The 20,078-nt window shown below is 42.3% G+C and overlaps 1 protein-coding gene across 2 annotated transcripts in view; it reads right to left on the bottom strand.

The window, feature by feature from the left end:
• Positions 1–20,078, bottom strand: part of SERINC5 (serine incorporator 5) — a 49,891-nt gene that overhangs the window by 13,497 nt on the left and 16,316 nt on the right. Inside the window, exons 1-7 of one of the 2 annotated variants that reach the window (XM_010409629.4) lie at positions 16,915–16,938; positions 14,468–14,635; positions 8,038–8,216; positions 7,664–7,746; positions 4,674–4,767; positions 2,865–3,076; positions 1,994–2,089 (exon numbers count right to left, since the gene is read on the bottom strand). In XM_010409629.4, coding sequence (XP_010407931.2) covers positions 1,994–2,089; positions 2,865–3,076; positions 4,674–4,767; positions 7,664–7,746; positions 8,038–8,216; positions 14,468–14,635; positions 16,915–16,923 — 841 coding nt within the window. In that variant the 5' untranslated portion in view covers positions 16,924–16,938. Of the gene's footprint in view, positions 1–1,993; positions 2,090–2,864; positions 3,077–4,673; positions 4,768–7,663; positions 7,747–8,037; positions 8,217–14,467; positions 14,636–16,914; positions 16,939–20,078 lie in introns of those variants that run through there. The other variant, XM_019291979.3, reaches the window with a different exon arrangement.

The raw sequence follows: 20,078 nt of genomic DNA, 5'->3' as shown, positions 1-20,078 counted from the left end.
ATGCAGCAAAGACTACATCCAGGTTAAAAATAAACTCAAAGTCAGTCCCCTGACCCAGTGGGAGAGGACTTTGTACGGCCTGCACAAACAGCTTTATCAGCACACAGCAGGGACAGCACTGAGGTGAGAGCGAAAAAAAGGATGACCAGCCTTTATGGAACACCTTGGCCAGAGATGCACAGATTCCCCCACCTGTGTCCATTAAGGACATGTCTGCAGACAGGCAGGTCCACTGCTTGGCAGGTGTTTTACCAATTCTGGCACCATAAAGCTAAGGCAGGCTGTAATTAGCACAGATTCAAGAGACATCACTTTTTGTTTGCTCATTCCTTCTAAATACATATCCAACTCTTAAAGGGTGCGGCAAATACTTGTAACTTGCATTTTCTTCAGGCCTTGTATGCAAGATGTCCAATTTGGAAATCCCTCCTTGACAAATGAGTCAGCATTAGGTAAGTTCATGGCAAACCTGAGTGACAAGGCCTGGGACACCATAGTAAGTGCCAGCACCTCGCACATTGTCAGGCACACGCCACTGTGAAAGATGACAGGCAAACGTGGAGTCCTTATCACATGGACGGGGAGGAAGGAGCATCTCTGAGAGCAGATGACAACCATGAAAATTCTCAGGCACGGGAAGACAAGGAGATCTAAGAGTGTGCTTGATGCATACTCTAACAAATGCAATAACTACACTTGCAATACATACAAGAAGAATCAGAACATTTACATAACTGCTGAAGACTTTGTTTGTGACAGGCATGAAGCAACACAAGGCAAATGATTTAATTCCACATATCACTTTCTTCCCCTTCTTTTTCATTTTACACTGTGTCAAGACTTTTGAGTAACTCAGAAGCCTTCTAAATTCAACTCCATATTAATTCAAAACACTGCTAAAGTTCTGTAAGTAAATTTTACACCTAAATACTGTCTGGTTTACTTCCTAACTCTAGAATACTCTTGCGTGTGTGTCTGTATCTACACAAGTGTGACAGATTTTTTCTGCCAACTCTCCCCTTTCTTCTTGAGAGGTGTCTGTGTAAACTTTTCCTTCCTGCCATTGGATTTATTTTCCTCTAGTTATTGTTGCTTCTGCTATTGAACACCAAAAGTTGAGCAATAATAAAGGATGTTTTAGTACTACTTCAAACCAGAAAGATCTTCTCTAAGTGAAAAGAATGCTTCCAGTCCAAACATATGAATCTGATATTTATTTGGGTAAAGGAAAGTTTGAATTGTGCTGTAAAGTCTTGGTGTTTTTGTAGCATAAAGAACTCTAGCGAGTTCCATACTCCTGACTTGCAATGCCAGTGGCTGAAAGGCAAGTGGAGTTCAAGAACTCTGCTGAAGAACAGCATCATCTCAACTGCAACATAACTCCGAGATGTAACTCCAAGTCCTTTCTTGGAATATTTCCTCTCAAAACAAAAGACATGTGGTACTCAAGTTTTTGGTTCATGAGGAGTCCAGGCCTACCTAACAGACTAATTCTAGGAGTAAAACATGTCATATTAGTGTCCACTTTGATGGCCAGCACCTACGACCTGGACCTTGTAAACTTTTGGATGGAGCTGATCACCCAGCTTGTTCCAGAGGAATCCAAGTTTGTTCCAGTCCTTTCCTATCATGTGACCTAACACATTAGGTATATTGTCATATCCTATTTTATGAGAACGTGTACTTGCCATAGGAAGAACAGACTACAAGGCTCTGGGAAATTTATTCTTAGGAAACAGGACATGGTGCAACAGATGCAACTCACCCAAGATAAGTTAAGCACCCCTAGACCAAAGCATTTTACTCACATGGAGAGTTCCAATTGCACAGTCTCTTGGCTGCACAGTTTTATTTGTACTATTTGCAATTTCTTCTGTGAAGAGCAAACCCAGCACTTCTATATGCCTGAGTCTGTTAATCCAGGTTTGCTAAATTCTTGCTTTTAATACATGGCATGTCGGAAAGAATTTACATAAAGCGTTAGATAACTTACTAGTTTCTGGTGGTTTGCTGGATAGTGCCGAGAAAGTGAGGTACATGACATAGCAGCTGATAACTCCTGACTGCAGCAAACCAGAATGGGGCTGGCCTTTACAAGTAAAAGGAAAATTAGTTATTTTTGTAGACTGAAAACTGAAAAAGAAACTTATATCCTTTAAAGAACAGCACACCAGTATCTTTTGTTTTTTACTTAAGGCAGTTAGTAAGTGTTTGAGGCAGTTTAGATACAGTTCACTGACCAGTAAAGAGAAAAAAGTCTATTCTTTAGTTCTGCCGGTTGTTTTAGAAAAGCATTAGAGATTGCCATGTAAGTAAAGAATCGTCTCTGTGCTGTTCTTTTGCCAAATGCAGCAGCTTTTCAAAAGCTATTGACAAGCTGCCACAATAATTTTATTTGCCTGTAAAATCTCTGTTGGAGTCACTCTACTGTTTTCAGGCCCAATGTATGCAAGATACTAACAGCACACACAATATGAAATACTGCTGGCAACTCCTCCAGGCCCAAACTTTACAAATGATAAATCCCAAGAAGTCAAAAGTAAATGGTGAAACAGTGGTGAGTGCATTTGACAGCTACCACTGCCAGACTTAGATAAATTTCACAACACAGTGCCAGCCATCAGCAGGTGAGCCTTCTTTACACTATGTGCCTGATGGCACACCCAAAATGTCTCACACCTCTGTAGTTTTAGCAGTCAAGCTGACAATGAGCCACAGCAACTCACAATGTAGATAAAGAGTCAAGAGCAGCACCAATTTTGAACTATCATGAGATTTTCTGCCCTGACATAGCTTATGCCTCCAGGCACACAACTGTGGCAGCACCAGGAATCCAGGAGGAGGAGAAAGGTCAGTGGACTCACGATTCTGGACACAGGGCGATATGGCCACCAGGGACACAAAGAGGCACAGGCCACCGTTCACTCCAATCAGGACCTTGTTGTACATGCAGCCCTCTGAGCGCGTGTAGAAAAGAGCCATGAGGACCAGAGCTGCCACAGCGATGGAGTACAGGATGAGAGTGACCAAGGCAAGCAAACCATTCCACACCTGCTTGTGGTTTGCACCTGCAGTCCTGGGGAGAGAGAGACAAGCATCTTATCTTTGTCTTCCCTTGCCCAAAACATAAAATTCTAACAGCTGAATAGTTCATATCCTCAAACACAAAAGACAGTGTTTACTTTCCGGAAGCATGCACGCGTCACTACACCAACACAGACTCCTGCAAGGTTCTTACCCATGAAGCAGAGGGAAACATTCCTTATCCCCAGTGTTTATCTTCTGTACTATCACAATCAGCTCTTTCTGTAATTATAGCCCAACGCTGACTCCTAGAACTCCCAGAAATTCTCTGGAATCAGCCCATCAGTGTATCTCAGCTCAATACTTCAGAGGTTTCCTCAGCAGCAACTCCAAGTGTCCCAGGCTGGGCTAGGGAGTGGTGCTCCCCACACAATGAAACCAGAGGTGTATTGCTTGGCCATGGCCTCTCTTCTGCTCCTTGTACTACCTTGATAGTTTTACCACTCTCTCAGTCAAAAAACCTCCTCTCCACTTGGGTCTAACCACTGGTCTTCCTCAGCTAAAGTGTGGTCCATCTTGTTTTCCCTTCTTCACCTTCCAAGGGTCTCTTGCAAAGACCACCAGCATTTAAAAGAAGAAACTAAAACAGTTGTTTTGACACAACGGGCTGTTTGGTGGATGGAAAGTCTTTTCGGTGGGGTTTTTTTTTCTGTTGTTTTGTGGAAACAGGACTTATTTTAAGAGAATATCTAATGTAAAGAAAGCTAAAGTTAAATGCTGGTGCTGGAAATCTTTCATCCACAAAAAAGCAGCTACAGTAACTACCACTAAAAATATCTGTGGTATAAGGACTTCTCACCTCTTCCTCCCTGAAACAGGAATCGAACAAGCTGAAGGTTTGCTAAAACTCTTCCTTAGCAGGTGGTATTTGAATTAGAACAAGAGAGGACTGCAAGAGCTTGTAGAGGAAGAAATGTGAGACAGAAAGTGTGGAGGTAGAGGCAGGAGAATACATGTGGGAAGACATGTATTTTTTAAATTGATGAGAGGGGAAGGGCTAGGAAAGTAACAGAAAATACACTTGAACCAAAAATGCAGTCAATGCCCAAATGGTGTATATCCATGTTGATAATGGAATCTTGCATATTTAGATGACAGGAAAGAAGTTGAACACAAATTTAGCAGTTCTCATGTTGAGAAAAAAACCTGATGTGCATTAAGCTGACACAGAAAAAGCAGGATTTATCAGTTCACAATACTGCACGGAGTTTCACTATTACCTTTTGCAAATCCAGTTTTATTCTCTTGCACCGTTCTACTTAGCATGTAGATACTAAGATGTATTTTCATATAAAATATAAAATAACTTAAAGTAAGAGATTTTTGCATCCCAAGACACTACTACTTAATGGAAGCCAAGCAATTCAGCTTAAGAATAAAGCAGCAGAGTAGAAGTGAGCAATGAGGAAACATTTCTGTTGGGGAAGGAGAAAGTTTATGAAGCGAATATGAACAGCTCTGAATATTGACATTCAACTGTCTCCTTTCAAAAATTACATCCATGATACTTTTACATTATTTGTTACAAGAAAAGTACTGGCCAGGAGTCCACCAGAATTTTAAGCAAATAACTACTGCCCAACACGTACCAATTTTTATTCCACTTGTGTGCAAACTCAACCAGCAGGATGAGCTGAATGGCAATGAAAAGGAACCCTCCTGTTGCTCCTACGTAGCGCCAGGCTGCAAGGCAGAGAGGCAGAAAATAGGTCAAACTGCAGTTGCCTTTCCCTTGAAATAAAATGGATTTATTGTCTATGCAGTGAAGCTATTAATGCTGTTTGAATATCTCAAGCCCACAGATGTATCAGGAGATGAGAGATTTCAGATGAAAGGCCAGCTCAGTTAACTCAAGATTAGCTCCCTGATGAATTCAGCTTGCAACCTGCTACACTTTCAACATAATTATGTTACGACAGCTACTGAGTTTCCCTAACCTAGAAAATTTTTGTGGACACTGTGAGTTACTACATTCAGACAGAAAATACTGAAACCCTTATTTGTGACTGGCAGGAGGGAGGTGGTGTAAAGGCATTCCACAGGAATCTAAACTCCGAAATTGCAAGGTACTGGAACCCAATCATTACTAAAAAGGGCAATTTCTTCTCCTCCAGATTCCAGTACTGCATAAAAACAAAGGTGGGGTTTATCTATTCATAAATGCTGTTCCGAGCCACTCCCAAGGAACACTTGGTATTCACTGACTGGTTTTAAGACAGGTTATTTGGCTACTTAACTGCTGACCTACATATACTGTATTTGGGTAGCTGCTTGGATACTTTGGACAACAGATTTCTTACATGCAACATCAGAAATGTCTGAGGAAATACAGATACCTATTTTAATTTTTAGCTGTATATACAGCTTGTAGGCAGTATGCAGCCTACAAGTTACTCCAGGTGTGCAGATGATTTCAGTGAAGAAAAGACCAAGGAAAGGCATCAGCAAAATTCAGCCATATCCTTCCATTGTGCTTTCCTTTTGAAAAAGAGCACATGTAAGTTAAGTGGAAAAACAGAACAGTCAGGGCTCGTTCCCATTAGCAGTTGATGTAGAGATTACTTCATTTTTTTTCTTAGTCTATCATAAGCTCATTATTTGAAACAAGCAAAAATGTCATTGTCTGGTTTGCTAAACACATTGTATACACTTGACAAGCATTCTGTTCTTCAAGCATACAAAACAAAAAAACGGATGAAGTTATCCTGTAAAAAAGTACATAAAAATAGGCAGGGCACAAAGTGGCATGTGTATTTTAGAGAGGAAGAGTAGGAAAAGTCAGACCACCAGTGGAGTGAATTATTACATAGACAGACTCTCATGATCTCTCTCTGCCACAGTATACTGCAGGATGTTTATGGATCAATCAAGATAAGGTTAGCATGACCAGTGTAGATTTAACACTACAACCCGCAGAAACCTACTGCTTGCACACAGTATTTCTCCTTCATGATTAACAAACTGCTTGGGAAACATGGCAAGAGATTTTATTTTTTAAGAAAAAAAAAAAACAGTTGGGAGAATGACCCCAACCCTCTAAAAAAAACCCCAAAACCAACCAACCAAAAGACAGCGTAAGTTTCTTGAAAAGAGGGAAGAAAACCCCACAAACATACTATACCTAAACCATCTGTAAATCTCAAATTCAGGGACAGACTAGAGGTCAGTTTAGCAGGAGTTGCAGAATACAGCTTTACACTGCAAAGTCAAGAGATAGTTCGGGGAAGAAAGCTTGTTATGCTGTATCTCCAGACTACATTAGACGGCTGTTGAGGATCAGCACAAAAAACTGTTTCTTTTTTTCTGCAAACACTTCCTGAAGACATTTCACCATGAAAAGGGTCACTTGCAAAGATGACAGGCAGTCTTACTGGCCCACGGGTACAAGGCATTGTACTGCTGCATCTAATCCAAAGAGTGAATGGGTCCTAAGGACAAACACATATAGCCATCCCAAGGCTTCAAAGAGGAGATGGAAAAGCAGCACCAAACTGAGCCAGGACCCAACAAACAGACAGCAAGAGCAAGAAGGTGAATTATACCTCTTAGTGGTTTACTTGTACTGGTTTCTACTTTAGTTTCCCAGAGTACTGTGCTCATAGTCTGTCTGCCCACTCTATTCTCTTCCCCATGTTACTCCTTCCTCCTGCCTTTTTAGACATCCTGGCTAGAGCAGATAGGTGCTGAGAACAAGGCAACCAAGCAAGTCTTAGTGGAAGCAGGCAGCATACACAACTGCTCCTTTGCTCTACTGATCCCATCCCTTTTCACCTGTCCAGACCCAACAACTTAAGGGCTTACAAATATCTGTAGGATGTACTTACTGCAAGAGAACAAACTCATTTTGGTATCACCAGGGTTTTTGCTCCTAGCCCACAAGACTCCTGTGATACACTCCCCTCCCAGCTGGCACTTCAGTACTGGGCTAGTACCAGCGTGCCTGTGCAGTGCCAGCATGCCTTCCAATACTGGAAATGCTTCTGTCACAGCATCCTCAGCAGAGCACTCACACCAGGGCCCAAGAACTCTAATTTTACCTTACTGTATATATGCCACCAACCTGAAAATTAACAACATCCCAAATTCCTCTGGGGCATTGTGGGTTTCCAGGCAGCAGACACCAATGTCCAGCAGGTTACTGTGCCTCCTGGAGCACTGGCACCTCTCCACTGTGCAGTCTGGCTACTGCACTATGCCAGAGCTACCTGCACAAGCCAAACTAATATGCAGCTCTGTGTTCTTAAGTGACAAACTCCTTCTGCACCATTACAGTTCCCTATTTCTTAGAGAATTTGCAAGAATTCTTAAAGAATTCCTGCAGTGGTATTGTTACCTACCCCTTTGGCCTGCTCTTGGTCAGGAAAAAAACATGCTGTTTCCTGCACATTCACATGAAGACCACATAGTTTGTGCACACAGTGGTCCCCCTAAACAATCCTAAATACTCTTTTTGCACCTGGCCTGTAAAGGCTTTTCTCGAAGAAACAAGGCAATATTCATGTTGATTAGACCTCTCGGATTTATAACCACTCACAAGATAGTACAGAACAAAGCAGCATAGCAAAACAAGAGGACATACCATTGAGGAAAGTGTCCTGATCAGGAATGAAGAAGGCTCCTGAGCACATTGCTGCCAGAACTATAAGTTTAATAAGCCAGAATCTGGATGAGAGAAAAAAACAAAAAAACCATCCAGTTGTAATAGGAATTAGAGGTTTTCACTCTAGTACCACAAGAAACCTCTATTTAAAGCCTAATGAGAAAAAGAACCCCATTCTTTTTATGACTGATTACCACTTTAGTTAGTTTTCACTTGACTGAATTATTTCTTACAATAAGAGCAGAGTAAAGTTTTTTTCTTTTTTTTTCTGCCTAGTACTATACCCAAGTGGAAGTTCACGGCACAAACTTGTAAAGAGATGTGAAAATTAGGAAATCAAACAAAATACTCACCCATTATGAATGTATGCTCGGCAGCTTTTGCTGCTGTTAATTTTGATGGTGAACAAGAAGAATAAAAAGAAGAAACAGGCCATTCCAAAACAGACTTTGTACACTGCAGAGTATCCCACCAACTTCTCACACATCTCACCCGCCTGAATACCCTTGCACATCTGCTTGTAGAAGGGAATCTGAAAAGCAGAACATATCATATATAAGCTGTTAGAATGGACACGAAGCACACATAACCAAGCATGTCTATGTCTGTGCACCACTGACTTTTCACTGGCTTCATTTAATACCTTTCACTTTTGATATGCCTTCAGCCTGGATTTCAGGGTTCAGGGGATATAACAAAATCTGAAACATAGGGACTGAAGTCTTCCAGAGCCTTCACTCAACTCCTTACAGATCCCTTGGGGTACAAGTCCACCTTCCTTCATCTCTGTTAGCTCATGCCATTCCTGTCCATTACTGCTTATTCCCTCACCCTGGGGATCTTCTCCCTTCTTCCCATGCTGTACAGAAAAAGACTCTGATTGCTTCAGTAATTCACGTTACATGAGACATAACAGGGGCTTGTGCTGCCCTGGCTGCAAATGCAGACTGAAGCACATCCAAGTGTCACAGGGACAGCAACCATTCTCCTCTCCATCACAGCTTCTGAAAGGGAGCTGTGCCAGTTGATCTGATGTTGTTTTAAATTAACAGAAAGGTGGAATATTCCTGCCTCTCTCAACTCATTAAATTAATATTTGCCTTTGAGGCCTTTCCCTGCAAAGTGGAAAGCAAACAGCTGCACATTTTGGCTTCAGTTTCACCACACGAACATGATGCTGGTGCTCAGAAAAGCAGGTCTGTGTGGCCAGGACCCGCTGCTGTGAGGCACCTCTGTGCAGACATCCACCCCTCACAGCCAGAGAACCATTCAGCTGCACAGAAACACAGGAATTTAGTTAGAAAACCACTGTCCATTTCAAAGAAAAAAGGCCTTTCTGTATGCTTACAGCCTTCAGCAGAGGCTGGTAAGACCAGTTGAACAACATTATTAAACCCTCTGGAGCTGACTGCTGCTACAGGTGACTGGAGGATAGAGAAGACAACATGTAGCAGGGCACAACATGCACAAACCAACAGCTGTGGCAAAGGAAACCCCTTCACATTTAGCAAGCAGGTCAGTACACAAAGCTGTAACAATGAAAGAACAACAGGGCCTGGGTGCTAGTCATCAGGCAGCATTCCCAGCTGGGTAGAAAGCCCTCTGAAATGCAGGAAACAAGGGATAAACAAGTATAAACTGCCAGCTTCCAGCCACCAGGCTCTGAAAGCCTGCCTCTCTCGGCAGGGTATGTAACTTCAATCCATGTTCCAGGAATCCAAACCTGAGGTCAACAACCCTCCCAGGACTTTCTCAAAAAGAAAAGCTATATTAGCAGCTCACAGCAACACTGAGATGCTGAGCTAAGGGTAGCAAACATAACCACAATATGGAGCTGATCCTTGGTGGGCTGGAACCAGCTGAGGAGATGAAAACTGGTCTCAGCACAGCTGTGTGGTGTTACGAGAATGGATTCAAGCTGGGCCACTCTGAGTAGCTCTTTCAGCAATAACTCAGAGATGAGCAGCCACCACATAAAGAAGCTTGACATTAAATATGTAGCTGTGGCTAATTCACATGCAAGAGTTTTTAGAAAGCTTCTGAGAAATTGTCTGGAGCATCAGCAACACTTTTCCCAGGTCTTGGAAGGCAATGAAATGTCAGACTGGGCAAACATGCCAGCATTTAAAATGAGCAAATGGATTGACTGGAATAATTATGAGAACTACCAATGCCACAGTGATGCCAGGGCAAGCCACAACAATGCCAGAGAAAGCAACTGGCTATCAAGGAATGCCTTCCTGTTCTTTGCTTATAATAACCATCAATCAGGAGAGGTTAGAAAGTGGCATAATATTAAATTAAAATTTTTCTTGGAAAATTACTTATTTGTTTGATATCAATGATAGTACTCACCAAGGGGACAGAGTTTTACAAGATCTGTTCACTTTACTTACAAGACTTTCAGAACAAAATACAACAGAACAAAAATACCACAGAACTTGATTAACTGACTAGCTAATTAAAAACAGATCTCTGAGTAACCATAAGTAGGCAGCTTCTTTAATTGCACAGGTTTCTTGATGGGATTTTTGAACCTATACATTCTTTCCTCCTTTACGTATTAACTTCATCACAGAAAACAGAGAGAAAATATATGGATTCACAAGAACAACAGCTCAGTTTGCCCTACAAAAGCAATAAAGAGCTCAGCCATCATGTAGTATTCACCACACTGCGTAGTAAAAAGTGATAGCCACAGGAACAGTCCCATGGGACTGAATGCCCTTTTAGAAGACCCATAGTCCTGAAGGAACAAAACAAGAATAAAATCAAAGTCTTGGAGACCCCAACAGATAATAAACACAAGTACAATGCTGGGGACAATAGGACTGATGTAATAAAAAAGGCGTGTTTTTGTGAAAGGATGGTCTACTTCTGGAAACAATTTATCAAGGCTTATGTGACTTCACTGAGAGACAAAAAAGACTAATTTTTTTTCAGTCTGTATCTCTGAAACACATTCAGCTGCTGAGAAGGCTGCCCACCCTACGTGCTCCACCATGCTTTCCATTTGCTAGATATTTTTGACAGCTGTTAAGTCACAGATTAGTTATTTGCCAAGATACAGCGAAATAGCTACTTTTATTACCTTTAAAAGCAGCAGAAGCTAAATTCTTTGGTCTCTGAGTAGAGGACAAAGAATTCTTGTTGCAGAAACTCAGTATCCGCTCCAATAACACAAAAGCCTCAGTTGCTGCGCAAGCAGTGATGTTATCACAGCAAAGCTGGCAATTTTCCAGCACACTCTGAAGCCCTCAGAGATGAAAAACAACTTTGAGTAGCATCTACAGAAACAGGGTGCCCTAAACTTGCTCTCACTGCAAGCTGCAGGCACATGGAACCATCTCAGTGCAAGGAGCCAGCGCTGGGGCCGGGACAGGGCCTGGCTACCCCCGGGTGGGGTCTGTCAGCACCCAAATGTGGGAGTGTAGGAGCACAGCAAAGAGCATCAGAGGGGCACAGGAAGGAAGGAGTGTGTAGAAACAGGCCTGAAGGACCCTGCTTTCATCTGGATGGCCTCACCCAAGGAGGGAGAATATGGCAGGCAAACTTTGTTATGAAAACAGGAAGCATGGAAGAAAATCTGTGCAGGTGGGAAAGCAAGGGCAAAAAACCCCGCGTAAAATCACCTCTCCCGGGCAGCTGAGAAATGAAATAAAAAACCAAGAAACAATGAGACCAGAACACATGTCATCATGAATCTATGACTAAATTTTTATCAGAAATATGCAATGGGCATCCGCACTCAGAACCCTTATTTTTGGTAGCATGTTTGGGGTTTAATGTACAATAATGCAGTTAAGGGCCAAGATATAAACCTAATCTGGGGAAATAAGCCTGAAAGTATGTTTTGCCAGAAGTTGTGACCACCTTGTACTGACATGCTTTCACACAACTGAACTGAGTTTTACTGGTGTTTGTTTTCCTGAAAATATCTTTCTTATTTTTCTTTTCATTAATTAAGTAGGACATGGATATTTTCAGACAGAAACCACAAGTTTTGAAAGAGCTTTAAGATTAAAAATTTAATTTAAAAAATCAAAACATTGTTTTGAGAAATCAAAACAATTCTTCTTTTCTTCTCTCAGTTATCCTTTGAAAGCCTGTGAAATGCAAGGTTTTGCTTCAACAGAACACATGTGAGTAAAGTTGTATCTATTTTTTAAAAAAACAGTGTAACAGGAAAAAAGAAATCATATATGTATCAAAGCACTTAAAGTTGTGCCCTGCTTTGCTTCATTTTGGAACAGAATCAAGTCTCTAAACCATTTTGTGTAACTCCATATTGGTCTTCTCTGTATTTCTGTCTCTGTTACCAGGCTCATGTCTTGATTGATGAACACTCCATCTTTTGCCTTGGTATGCAATATTGCTCTTGCAAAATCTATTTTACATCATACTATCCAAAATATTTTCCTGGACATATCCATCAACTTTGTCCCTGTTCCTCCACTGCCTCTTGCTTCTTTCCCTAGAGATCTACTACTGCAGACTTGGGAACTTACAGCAAAACAACCAAAGAGAAAAAAACACCTCTCACTGACAAAAGAGAGATTCCTTTCATGTAAGATCAGCATGAGTATTTGAGCTGTACACTGGTAAAAGAGACACATGTTCCTTGCCAAGATTACAGCTCTAAAAAGGACTGCATTACAATTTGAAATTCTTTACCTAAATACAAAAATTAAAAAAAAAAATCTGATTAAAATTAATCAAAATCTGTCTTCTCTCAAAAAAAGAGAGAGTGAGGTCCCAAAAATATCATGCAAAATATTTGCTTACAGTCTGGCTTCAGGAACTAGGAGTGTTCCATGACCCAGCCAAAAGCAAAGGAATCAGTAAGTGCACAGCACTTTCAAAACACAGCTCATCATCGGGAAGCTGAGACTGGTTAGTCTGAACAAATATTTTCAAGGTGCACTCCATTACAACTGTGCTGAATTAGCTTCAGGGATCTTTGAACTTTTAACAGCCCTGAACATAATTATTAAATTAGAGAGCAGATAAAGAAAGCTTACTTTCAGATGGTCCATTTACTATTCAAAGACATCAAATGCTCTAAACTAAGACAGTGATTATCTTTCCACTTCAAACTAACAGCTACTCTTTGTGCCACTTCTTCCCACACTGAGCTTTCAAGACTATGAATTGGAAAAGAAATTTGGCAATACTGAAAAGCATGTTGTTGAAGGCTTCTTGAATCACTTTTCTCTTGGATACTCTGAGTGAGTCTTTTTTTGTTAGGGATACAAGCTGCATTAAAACCACACTACTGATGGAAAATAACTTTATGAAATTTGGATATAAGCACATAATTTGTCTCCCACACACTTAAGTTCCTTGGGTTATTCCCTTTATTGCCAAGCTAAGCATCTAGTAAGTCAAAGTAATTCCTGGCAAGCAATTTCAGCACGCACATGTTGAACCGTTTTTAAGTCAGCTCACAGGCAAGTGTCGTGTCTGTTCTGGGTGCTCCTACAGGGTGGTAGGGAGCCCAGGGTAAAAAGGTGGCACTAGGGTAACTCATGCGAAGTGCTATTAAATGAAAGAAAGTTAGGACAGAACATAGAAAGAAGGTACCATGGGAAGAAAGAAAGGTCACAGGCAGCAGAGCACAGAAGCCCTCAAATTAGCCTGCTATAAACCTGCTGGTTCATCTGTGTTGCAGGAAGGGGGTGCTGCCACCAGCTTCTGCATCTGGGATGCTCTGGAGGGAAGTGTTTCAGAGAGAACCGAAAGTCAAGTGCAGAATGTAACCAGGGCACCAGCTTGTTCAGCAACTGGTTCAACTAGGAAACAGTATGCAACCAAAGCATTCTCTTGGGAGAGGAGCACAAAACAACTAGATGCCTGCACTGAGGGAAGCCTGAACCTCCAGGACAAGCACATACACAACCCTGAAGCAGGCCCAATGATGCATTTGGTGCAGAACCTTCATTTTTTAAGAATTAAGCAAAGCAGCCCTTGTTCCCCCTACTTAAAAGCAGGGTTTTATTTTTGTAGTTTGTAGTGGGTGAGAGAGAGGATTTGTCCTACTTGGGTGGCTTATGAAACCAAACCAAGTATGTGGTACAACAGGACCAGTGTGTGAGAACAAGGAGGCTGGTGAGCATTTAGCTTAGGAAAGTTATATTAAGACTCTGAAAGAAACTTGAGTTCTAAAATCTAGCTTTAGCCACAGCTCCTTTCATCCTTTTGAAGCTGTTTAATTTAAAAGACAATTAGAGATGAACAGTATTTGCTGTGGTTAAAGGCCATGTGAACACAATGACTCAACACACACTGAAGGAAACCCCTTGTAGAGGCTCTGCAGCATTGTGCTTTGCAGTAGTCTGTCGCACCAGGAAGGCAGAATTAAAATTGCAACACCTGAAGAGTTATTTTCTAATTTGCTGCATCTTCTACTAAACAAGCTGCCAGAAACAAAATCAAGGTTAGACTGAACTGATTTGTTCTTCTAAAACAAATTCCCTAATACTTCTCCCTCCTGTGACACTGCCTGCACTGCAAACCTGGGGTGGGTTCACTGCAGCAGATTTCTCCACCAGAGAGGAAGGATGCTAGGCCTGGGCTCTTCCTGTTGTGGAACATACTCAATGGGTGACAGGAAGAGGCTGAAAAATCAAGAGACTGAGCATTGAAAAATGATTCTGGGTTTGGAAGTGGATGGGTGGAAGAAATTGACTGCCTCTTCTGAGGGAGCACCCCTATACACAAAGAGCCATGTAAGGAGCCCCATTTTCTTCCAGGGGCAGGAGTGACCACACCTCTGTTACTTACATGAGTTTTCATTTCATTAGCTACTGTTGTAGACATCATGACACAGCAGATGATGGTCACCAGGATGAAGTAAAGCGCATACATGAAGCGGGTGCTGGTTGACTGTTTTATCTTGGGGCAGCATTTGCAGCACAAGGAACAAGCAGCAGTACCGCAGCAGCAGGCCAGCTGAAAAGTAAGAAAAAAAACGCAAGTCAAAAACCCACCAAAACCCTCCACCTTAGCGTTTCTACTGCAAAAGCTAGACAGGGAAGCTAGGAGACTTCCTGAAAACTCCAGAATTTCTCAAGTCCTTTCCTCCCAGCTGAGCAGCACTTAAGTGGAAGTAGACTGTCTTGTTTATCAAAACTCACTAGTTTAAAGCACATCAGTTTCTAGCTTTCCCAGATTTGCTAAGGATGAGAGACAGATTTCCTTGTTTATTTTAGTTTTCTACCCACAACTGAGGATCCACCAAGATAAAATCCACAAAACATAGCAAAGAGCATTTAGTTACCTTATTTAGCAAAGAAAAAGGTACTGAATAAATCCTGAAAGGCATCTAGACTGATGGTCATTATTTTCTTGCTGTCAACAGTATAACTGACTTTCACAGAACCTGGATTCACCTTCCCTGTCTTCTACTTTTCTAAAAGTCATATATAAAATACAAAGGTAAACCTTACTTATATACATAAGGCAGCACTGTCCATGGCAGGCCCTTCCTTGCAAAAGGCAGCAGCTCCGTATGATTCCTGTGCTTAACCCACTGGCCATGACCACAGGAGGGATTTTTGGACATCAGCAGGCAGCCAGGAGCAGGGAGCCACCCACCCAGGTCTCACTGCTGCCAACCCAGAGTAACCTCACCCCACAACACTCCCATTTTCCAGGGGCTCCCTGTGGCTAGGTATGGCGCACTGCCAGAGCCTGGTGCTCGAGCACACCAAGGCTGCTTCTTACTGGTGTTTCCTTAGCTTTTGGAAGGGCCATAGGAACATTCAGAGGATGTTCTGCTTTCAGCAAGCAGCTGTACAAGGTGGATGCTTGCCAGAGGAGTGAAAATCCGCAAGTGCCACATTTGAGTCATCCAGGCAACCTTCATTGGTTGAATGTGCCTTCAGGTGACCAGCCATCATGCACTGTTTTCCTCCCAGGACACTTTCTCTTCCAGCATCAATGACTTGTCTGATAAAGGGGAGGGGGTTTGCAGACACATATATCCACAGAGTCCACATAAATCCACAGAGTCTCACAACCAGACTGGTTGTTCAAAGAGCCTCAAATAATTTTGAAGAAGTCTCTTGAAAAGACTCCCAGTTTATCATTTCCTTGCCATGACTAGTCATGGCAAGGAAATGATAAACTGGGAGTCTTTTTGCAACACTCAAGCTCATACTTCCTGCCTTCAGTCCCCAGGAAGGGGGTGGCAGACAGGCCCTTCCCTTGCTCAACAGCAGCTCTTCAACTGCAGAAGACATAAAGTGGGGACACTCCAACCCAGCTCCCACGCTGCTCTCCTCTCACTTCACCACTGGATCTCATGTCAGAGGAGACGGGGCCTCAAAGCACGCAGCTGCTAAAACTGCTGCTACTGCAAAACAGAAATCCTCCCCAAAACACAGAGCTCCAGATATGGGGAATAAACAGAATGGCCTCATGTTGGCACCGAAGCTGGAAATTAAAAATACTATGTACACATCATGCAAGTATACTGCCAAAGTAGAAGGCAGTAGTGGCTGAATGGCAATTCTCTTTTTTTTAGGTAGTGACATTACATTACCTTTTACAGCATCAACAGAAGTCCAGGAAATAAGGAAGCTATGGTAAGTTACTGATTCAGCAAACAAATGGGATAACATTTCAAAACAAATGCATACCAGAAATGTATAATTCACCCCATTCAGAATTATAACAGCAACAAAAAAATTAAGACTAAAGGTCCTTTTAACCTGAAAGGATTTGGTATCAGCCAAATCCAAAGGATCCATGATGAACCTGAACAGTTGGCCTTAGCATAATACTAACAATTACAGTATAGAAGTAACAAGGTATGCAGCTTTGGCATTTGTAAGGAGAAAAACATTTTCCTACACCAGGTGCTAGAGAGCTCTGCCAGTAAACTCTCGTCTACATCCAGCAGCATCTGCTATTCCACTCCTGGGTCCCTGGAGCTGCTACTTAAAGTAACAAATGCTTAAATAGAATATATAAGTCGTTTATGTATTTTTCCACATTACTTAGACTTTAATGATAGTTTCTAATTCTGCACACGTAACCCTATAAATAGGAAATACTTGTGAAAAATACCGGTATTTCCATCTTTTTCAGATGAACCTCTTTAAGCACTCTGAATAGCCATGGAAACCATAGAAAGTTGGTTAGATTATTCAGCTACACTCCCAAATTTGGTGGTTAGGGGGTTTTATGTGAGTTTGTTTCCTTTTTTTTCTTTTTTTTAACTGTACCTCTAACATTCCACAGTAGGCCACAATGAAATAGGTGTTATCCAAAAATTAATGAGAACAGTCTCTGTCCCAAAGAGTAAGATGCTGGCCACAACCTACGGACACAAGAGGTTTCAAAGAATTAGTTTTGGGTGACAAGACATCAAAGCCCAGAAGTACAAAGAGTTCTCTGTTAAGTTTTGGTCAATGTGCAGTTAAGCCACACAGATACTCTGATGCCACATCCTTTACTGCAGGCACGGCCCATCTCACTTCTGCTCTGCTTTTCGACTGCAGCAATGGTCTGCCCAGGGCTCAAAACCCACTGGAAGACAGCAATAAATTTTTGTCATAAAGACTGAGAAAAAAAGAAAGCAATGTCAAAAATCACAGCACAATGGCACCCTGAAAGCCAGGCTGCTCTGGCAGGAGTCTGTCATTCTGCAGCAGGTTCTGGCTTCAAGTGCTTCTCAATCCAAAGGCTCCCACAAGTCAGGCAGCAAGCACAGCCAGCCCGGCTCTCTCTCTCTAGCTTTACGTCTCCTCACTGGGTGAACACCACAGTTTGACAACAATTACAAACACTGGACAAATATTTATGCTTTCCACAAATACTTACCATCAGCCAGCTCCCTCACACTAACCCAACATGACACCACAGCGCAGACCAGCTGCCTGCTTTGCTCAGTGCTACTCTTCTGGAGCCCACCAAGTACAGTGCCAACTTGCCCAAGACCTGAAAATCTGCAAACCTGATATACTTGAAAACAGACTGCACCAGGATTTGAACTGCCTGGATGATGGCTGACTTGACTGGTTTCACAACAGCAGCTGTGGAAAGCTGTGTGGGAAATTTTTCTGTTAATATAGGCTATCTTAACAATCCCTGGCTCCCCCCAGCCTTTTTCCTAATGACGCCAGAATTGTGGGTATGATCCCCATACAGGCCATTCACGTAAGAGCTGGACTCAATGATCCTTGTGGATCCCTTCAAACTCAGACTGATCTGTGACTCCTCTGCCAGCCACTCACTCACTCCTACCCCTGCTCCAGCACGCACCTCCTGAGCCCTGACAGTTCTTTCTTCTGCTGGGGGTGACCAAATAAAGCAACCTAGTGGCAAGTGAAAAAATTACATATGAATCCTTCTCAGCTGCTGATTTATCATGCAACAGCAGCAACAGCTCCACCATTTCCCACGAGGGCACAGTGCGCGAGCAGAAGGGGAAAACAGAGGTGAATGTTTTGCAGCTGTCCTACACACCTTCTCCCTTCTCTGAACAGATGTTTCCAGTGGCGTTTTCCTATCACCTCATTCGATGTGAGTGCTGTAGGTCCCTGCCAATGCAGGAATGTAATTTTGACATTCACCCAGTAAAGAGCAGAGGTAAGCAGACACGTGACAGCCTTAGTTCGTGCAAACCACTTTTCCAAGTACAGGCAGGCCCAGACATATTGAACAGTCCCATCTTACAATAGCCTGGGGAGCACCTATGGTTAACAAGAGTTAGACAGGTTAACGAAACAGGATAAAAGCAGGCTTACCAACTTGTGCACAAACTATTGGCTCCCTACAATAAATACACCACCAGCACACACTTAACACCTGCCACACACTCAAGTCTCAATTTTTGCAAGCTGTGATCCAATCTGATAAATCAGTAGAATGAGGTATGAGACTAATGTTAAGCACATGTAACTGTTTACACACAAAACTGAGAAGTAAGTGAACCTATCTTGCCTGTTGCTTTTATAGAGACAGTGAGATTTTAAGAATGTATTTTCCACATACGTTCCCAAAAAGATCTTGAAGGCTTTAGAAAATACTTTGTGCAGTCATTAAAGTGAAGAGTTTCAGGATCACTGCCCAAAATAGCCTATGGTATTTTTAAATTATACAAACCATAGGCAAGTATCAAACTTATCACAACAAAGCACTTCCTTTTGGGAGACTTCATCAGAAATGGTAAAAATCAAAGGGGATAGGAGCACAATGGAGAAAAAAACCTGCATACTTTAATGAAATGAAGACTTAGCAGCTTTTCACTTCTTCCCTCCTAACTGACAGCCTAGTGAGAGCGTCCAGGGAGAATGCATGCCTTCCAGCCTGTCCACAGAGCACCAGAACATGCCTTCCTGAAGCTTCCTTTCATGGGGGCCTAGAGCAGCTTAGTTTTTCATGCACTGCTTGATTACTTGACTACCAGCATTATCTGGGCCATAAGGTTCGCAGACAATGCAGTCACTGAGCTGTTAATAGCAGTGTCTGTCAAAAACATCCAAATATCTACTCTCACAGCTACAGGCAGCATCCAAGGAGTCTGGACAGGGAAAGCAGCTAGCCCTGCATGAAAAAGATCATGAAGAGGCTACACACCTGCCCTCGCTTGGACTTTTGGTTTCAGGAAAGAGTGTCTAGAACCAAGTATTTTGTTAGTGCACTGCTTCATGAAAACAACAGATGTCTGATGCCAGGTGTCCTGAGTGTTAGGAGCTGGTCTCAGACTATAACTGAAAACCTACTGCTGATATGCATTTTCCAAAAGCTTCTTCAACTGGTCACATGATTACACAGCTGTTTGTCCCTCTGAAGTAACTAAATTCACCAAAAAAGAGGCTTTATTTTGTCCTTTGTCTGACTTAACCGGCTTTCCACTGCCTCTTATTTAATATTCAGACTCACCATGTGACTTAAGCCAAGAGGTTTTGTGAACCAACATACCAGTTAATCAACTGATGACCTATTTTGAGAAGCACGTCTCACACTGCAAACTGTGCAAAATTAAAACAGATTTCAGAGAAAAGTCACGCCAGCCCAGGCACTGCCTGAGAAATGCTTTTTGGCAAGGGTTTCCTGCCCTCAGCCACCACGGGGCAGAACTGCCATACATCACCAAGCAGCTGGAAACTCAGGCAAGAAAGCTACTCCGAGAATTAAACTGTGGGTGAGCCACTGCCAGGCACCGGCAGAGCTGGAATTAAGCTGGACTGAGGGCGATAAGCTTCTGTCACTGTGCAAAAATGTTACTAAGTGGCGACTCAGCTCAGCATTAGAAAATAACATCACTGCAAAACGTCTAAATTCAAGTCTGCACAACTGCTCTTCTCCTGATGATTTTGGAAAAATCAAGTCAATTGTTTAGTCTGACCTGAGCCTCACAGTGTATCACATCACCCATCTCCTC

This window comes from Corvus cornix, chromosome Z (genome assembly GCF_000738735.6).
Source record: "Corvus cornix cornix isolate S_Up_H32 chromosome Z, ASM73873v5, whole genome shotgun sequence".
In the NCBI taxonomy this organism is placed as follows: Eukaryota; Metazoa; Chordata; class Aves; order Passeriformes; family Corvidae; genus Corvus; species Corvus cornix.
This window is presented reverse-complemented; position numbering and strand designations above follow the sequence as displayed.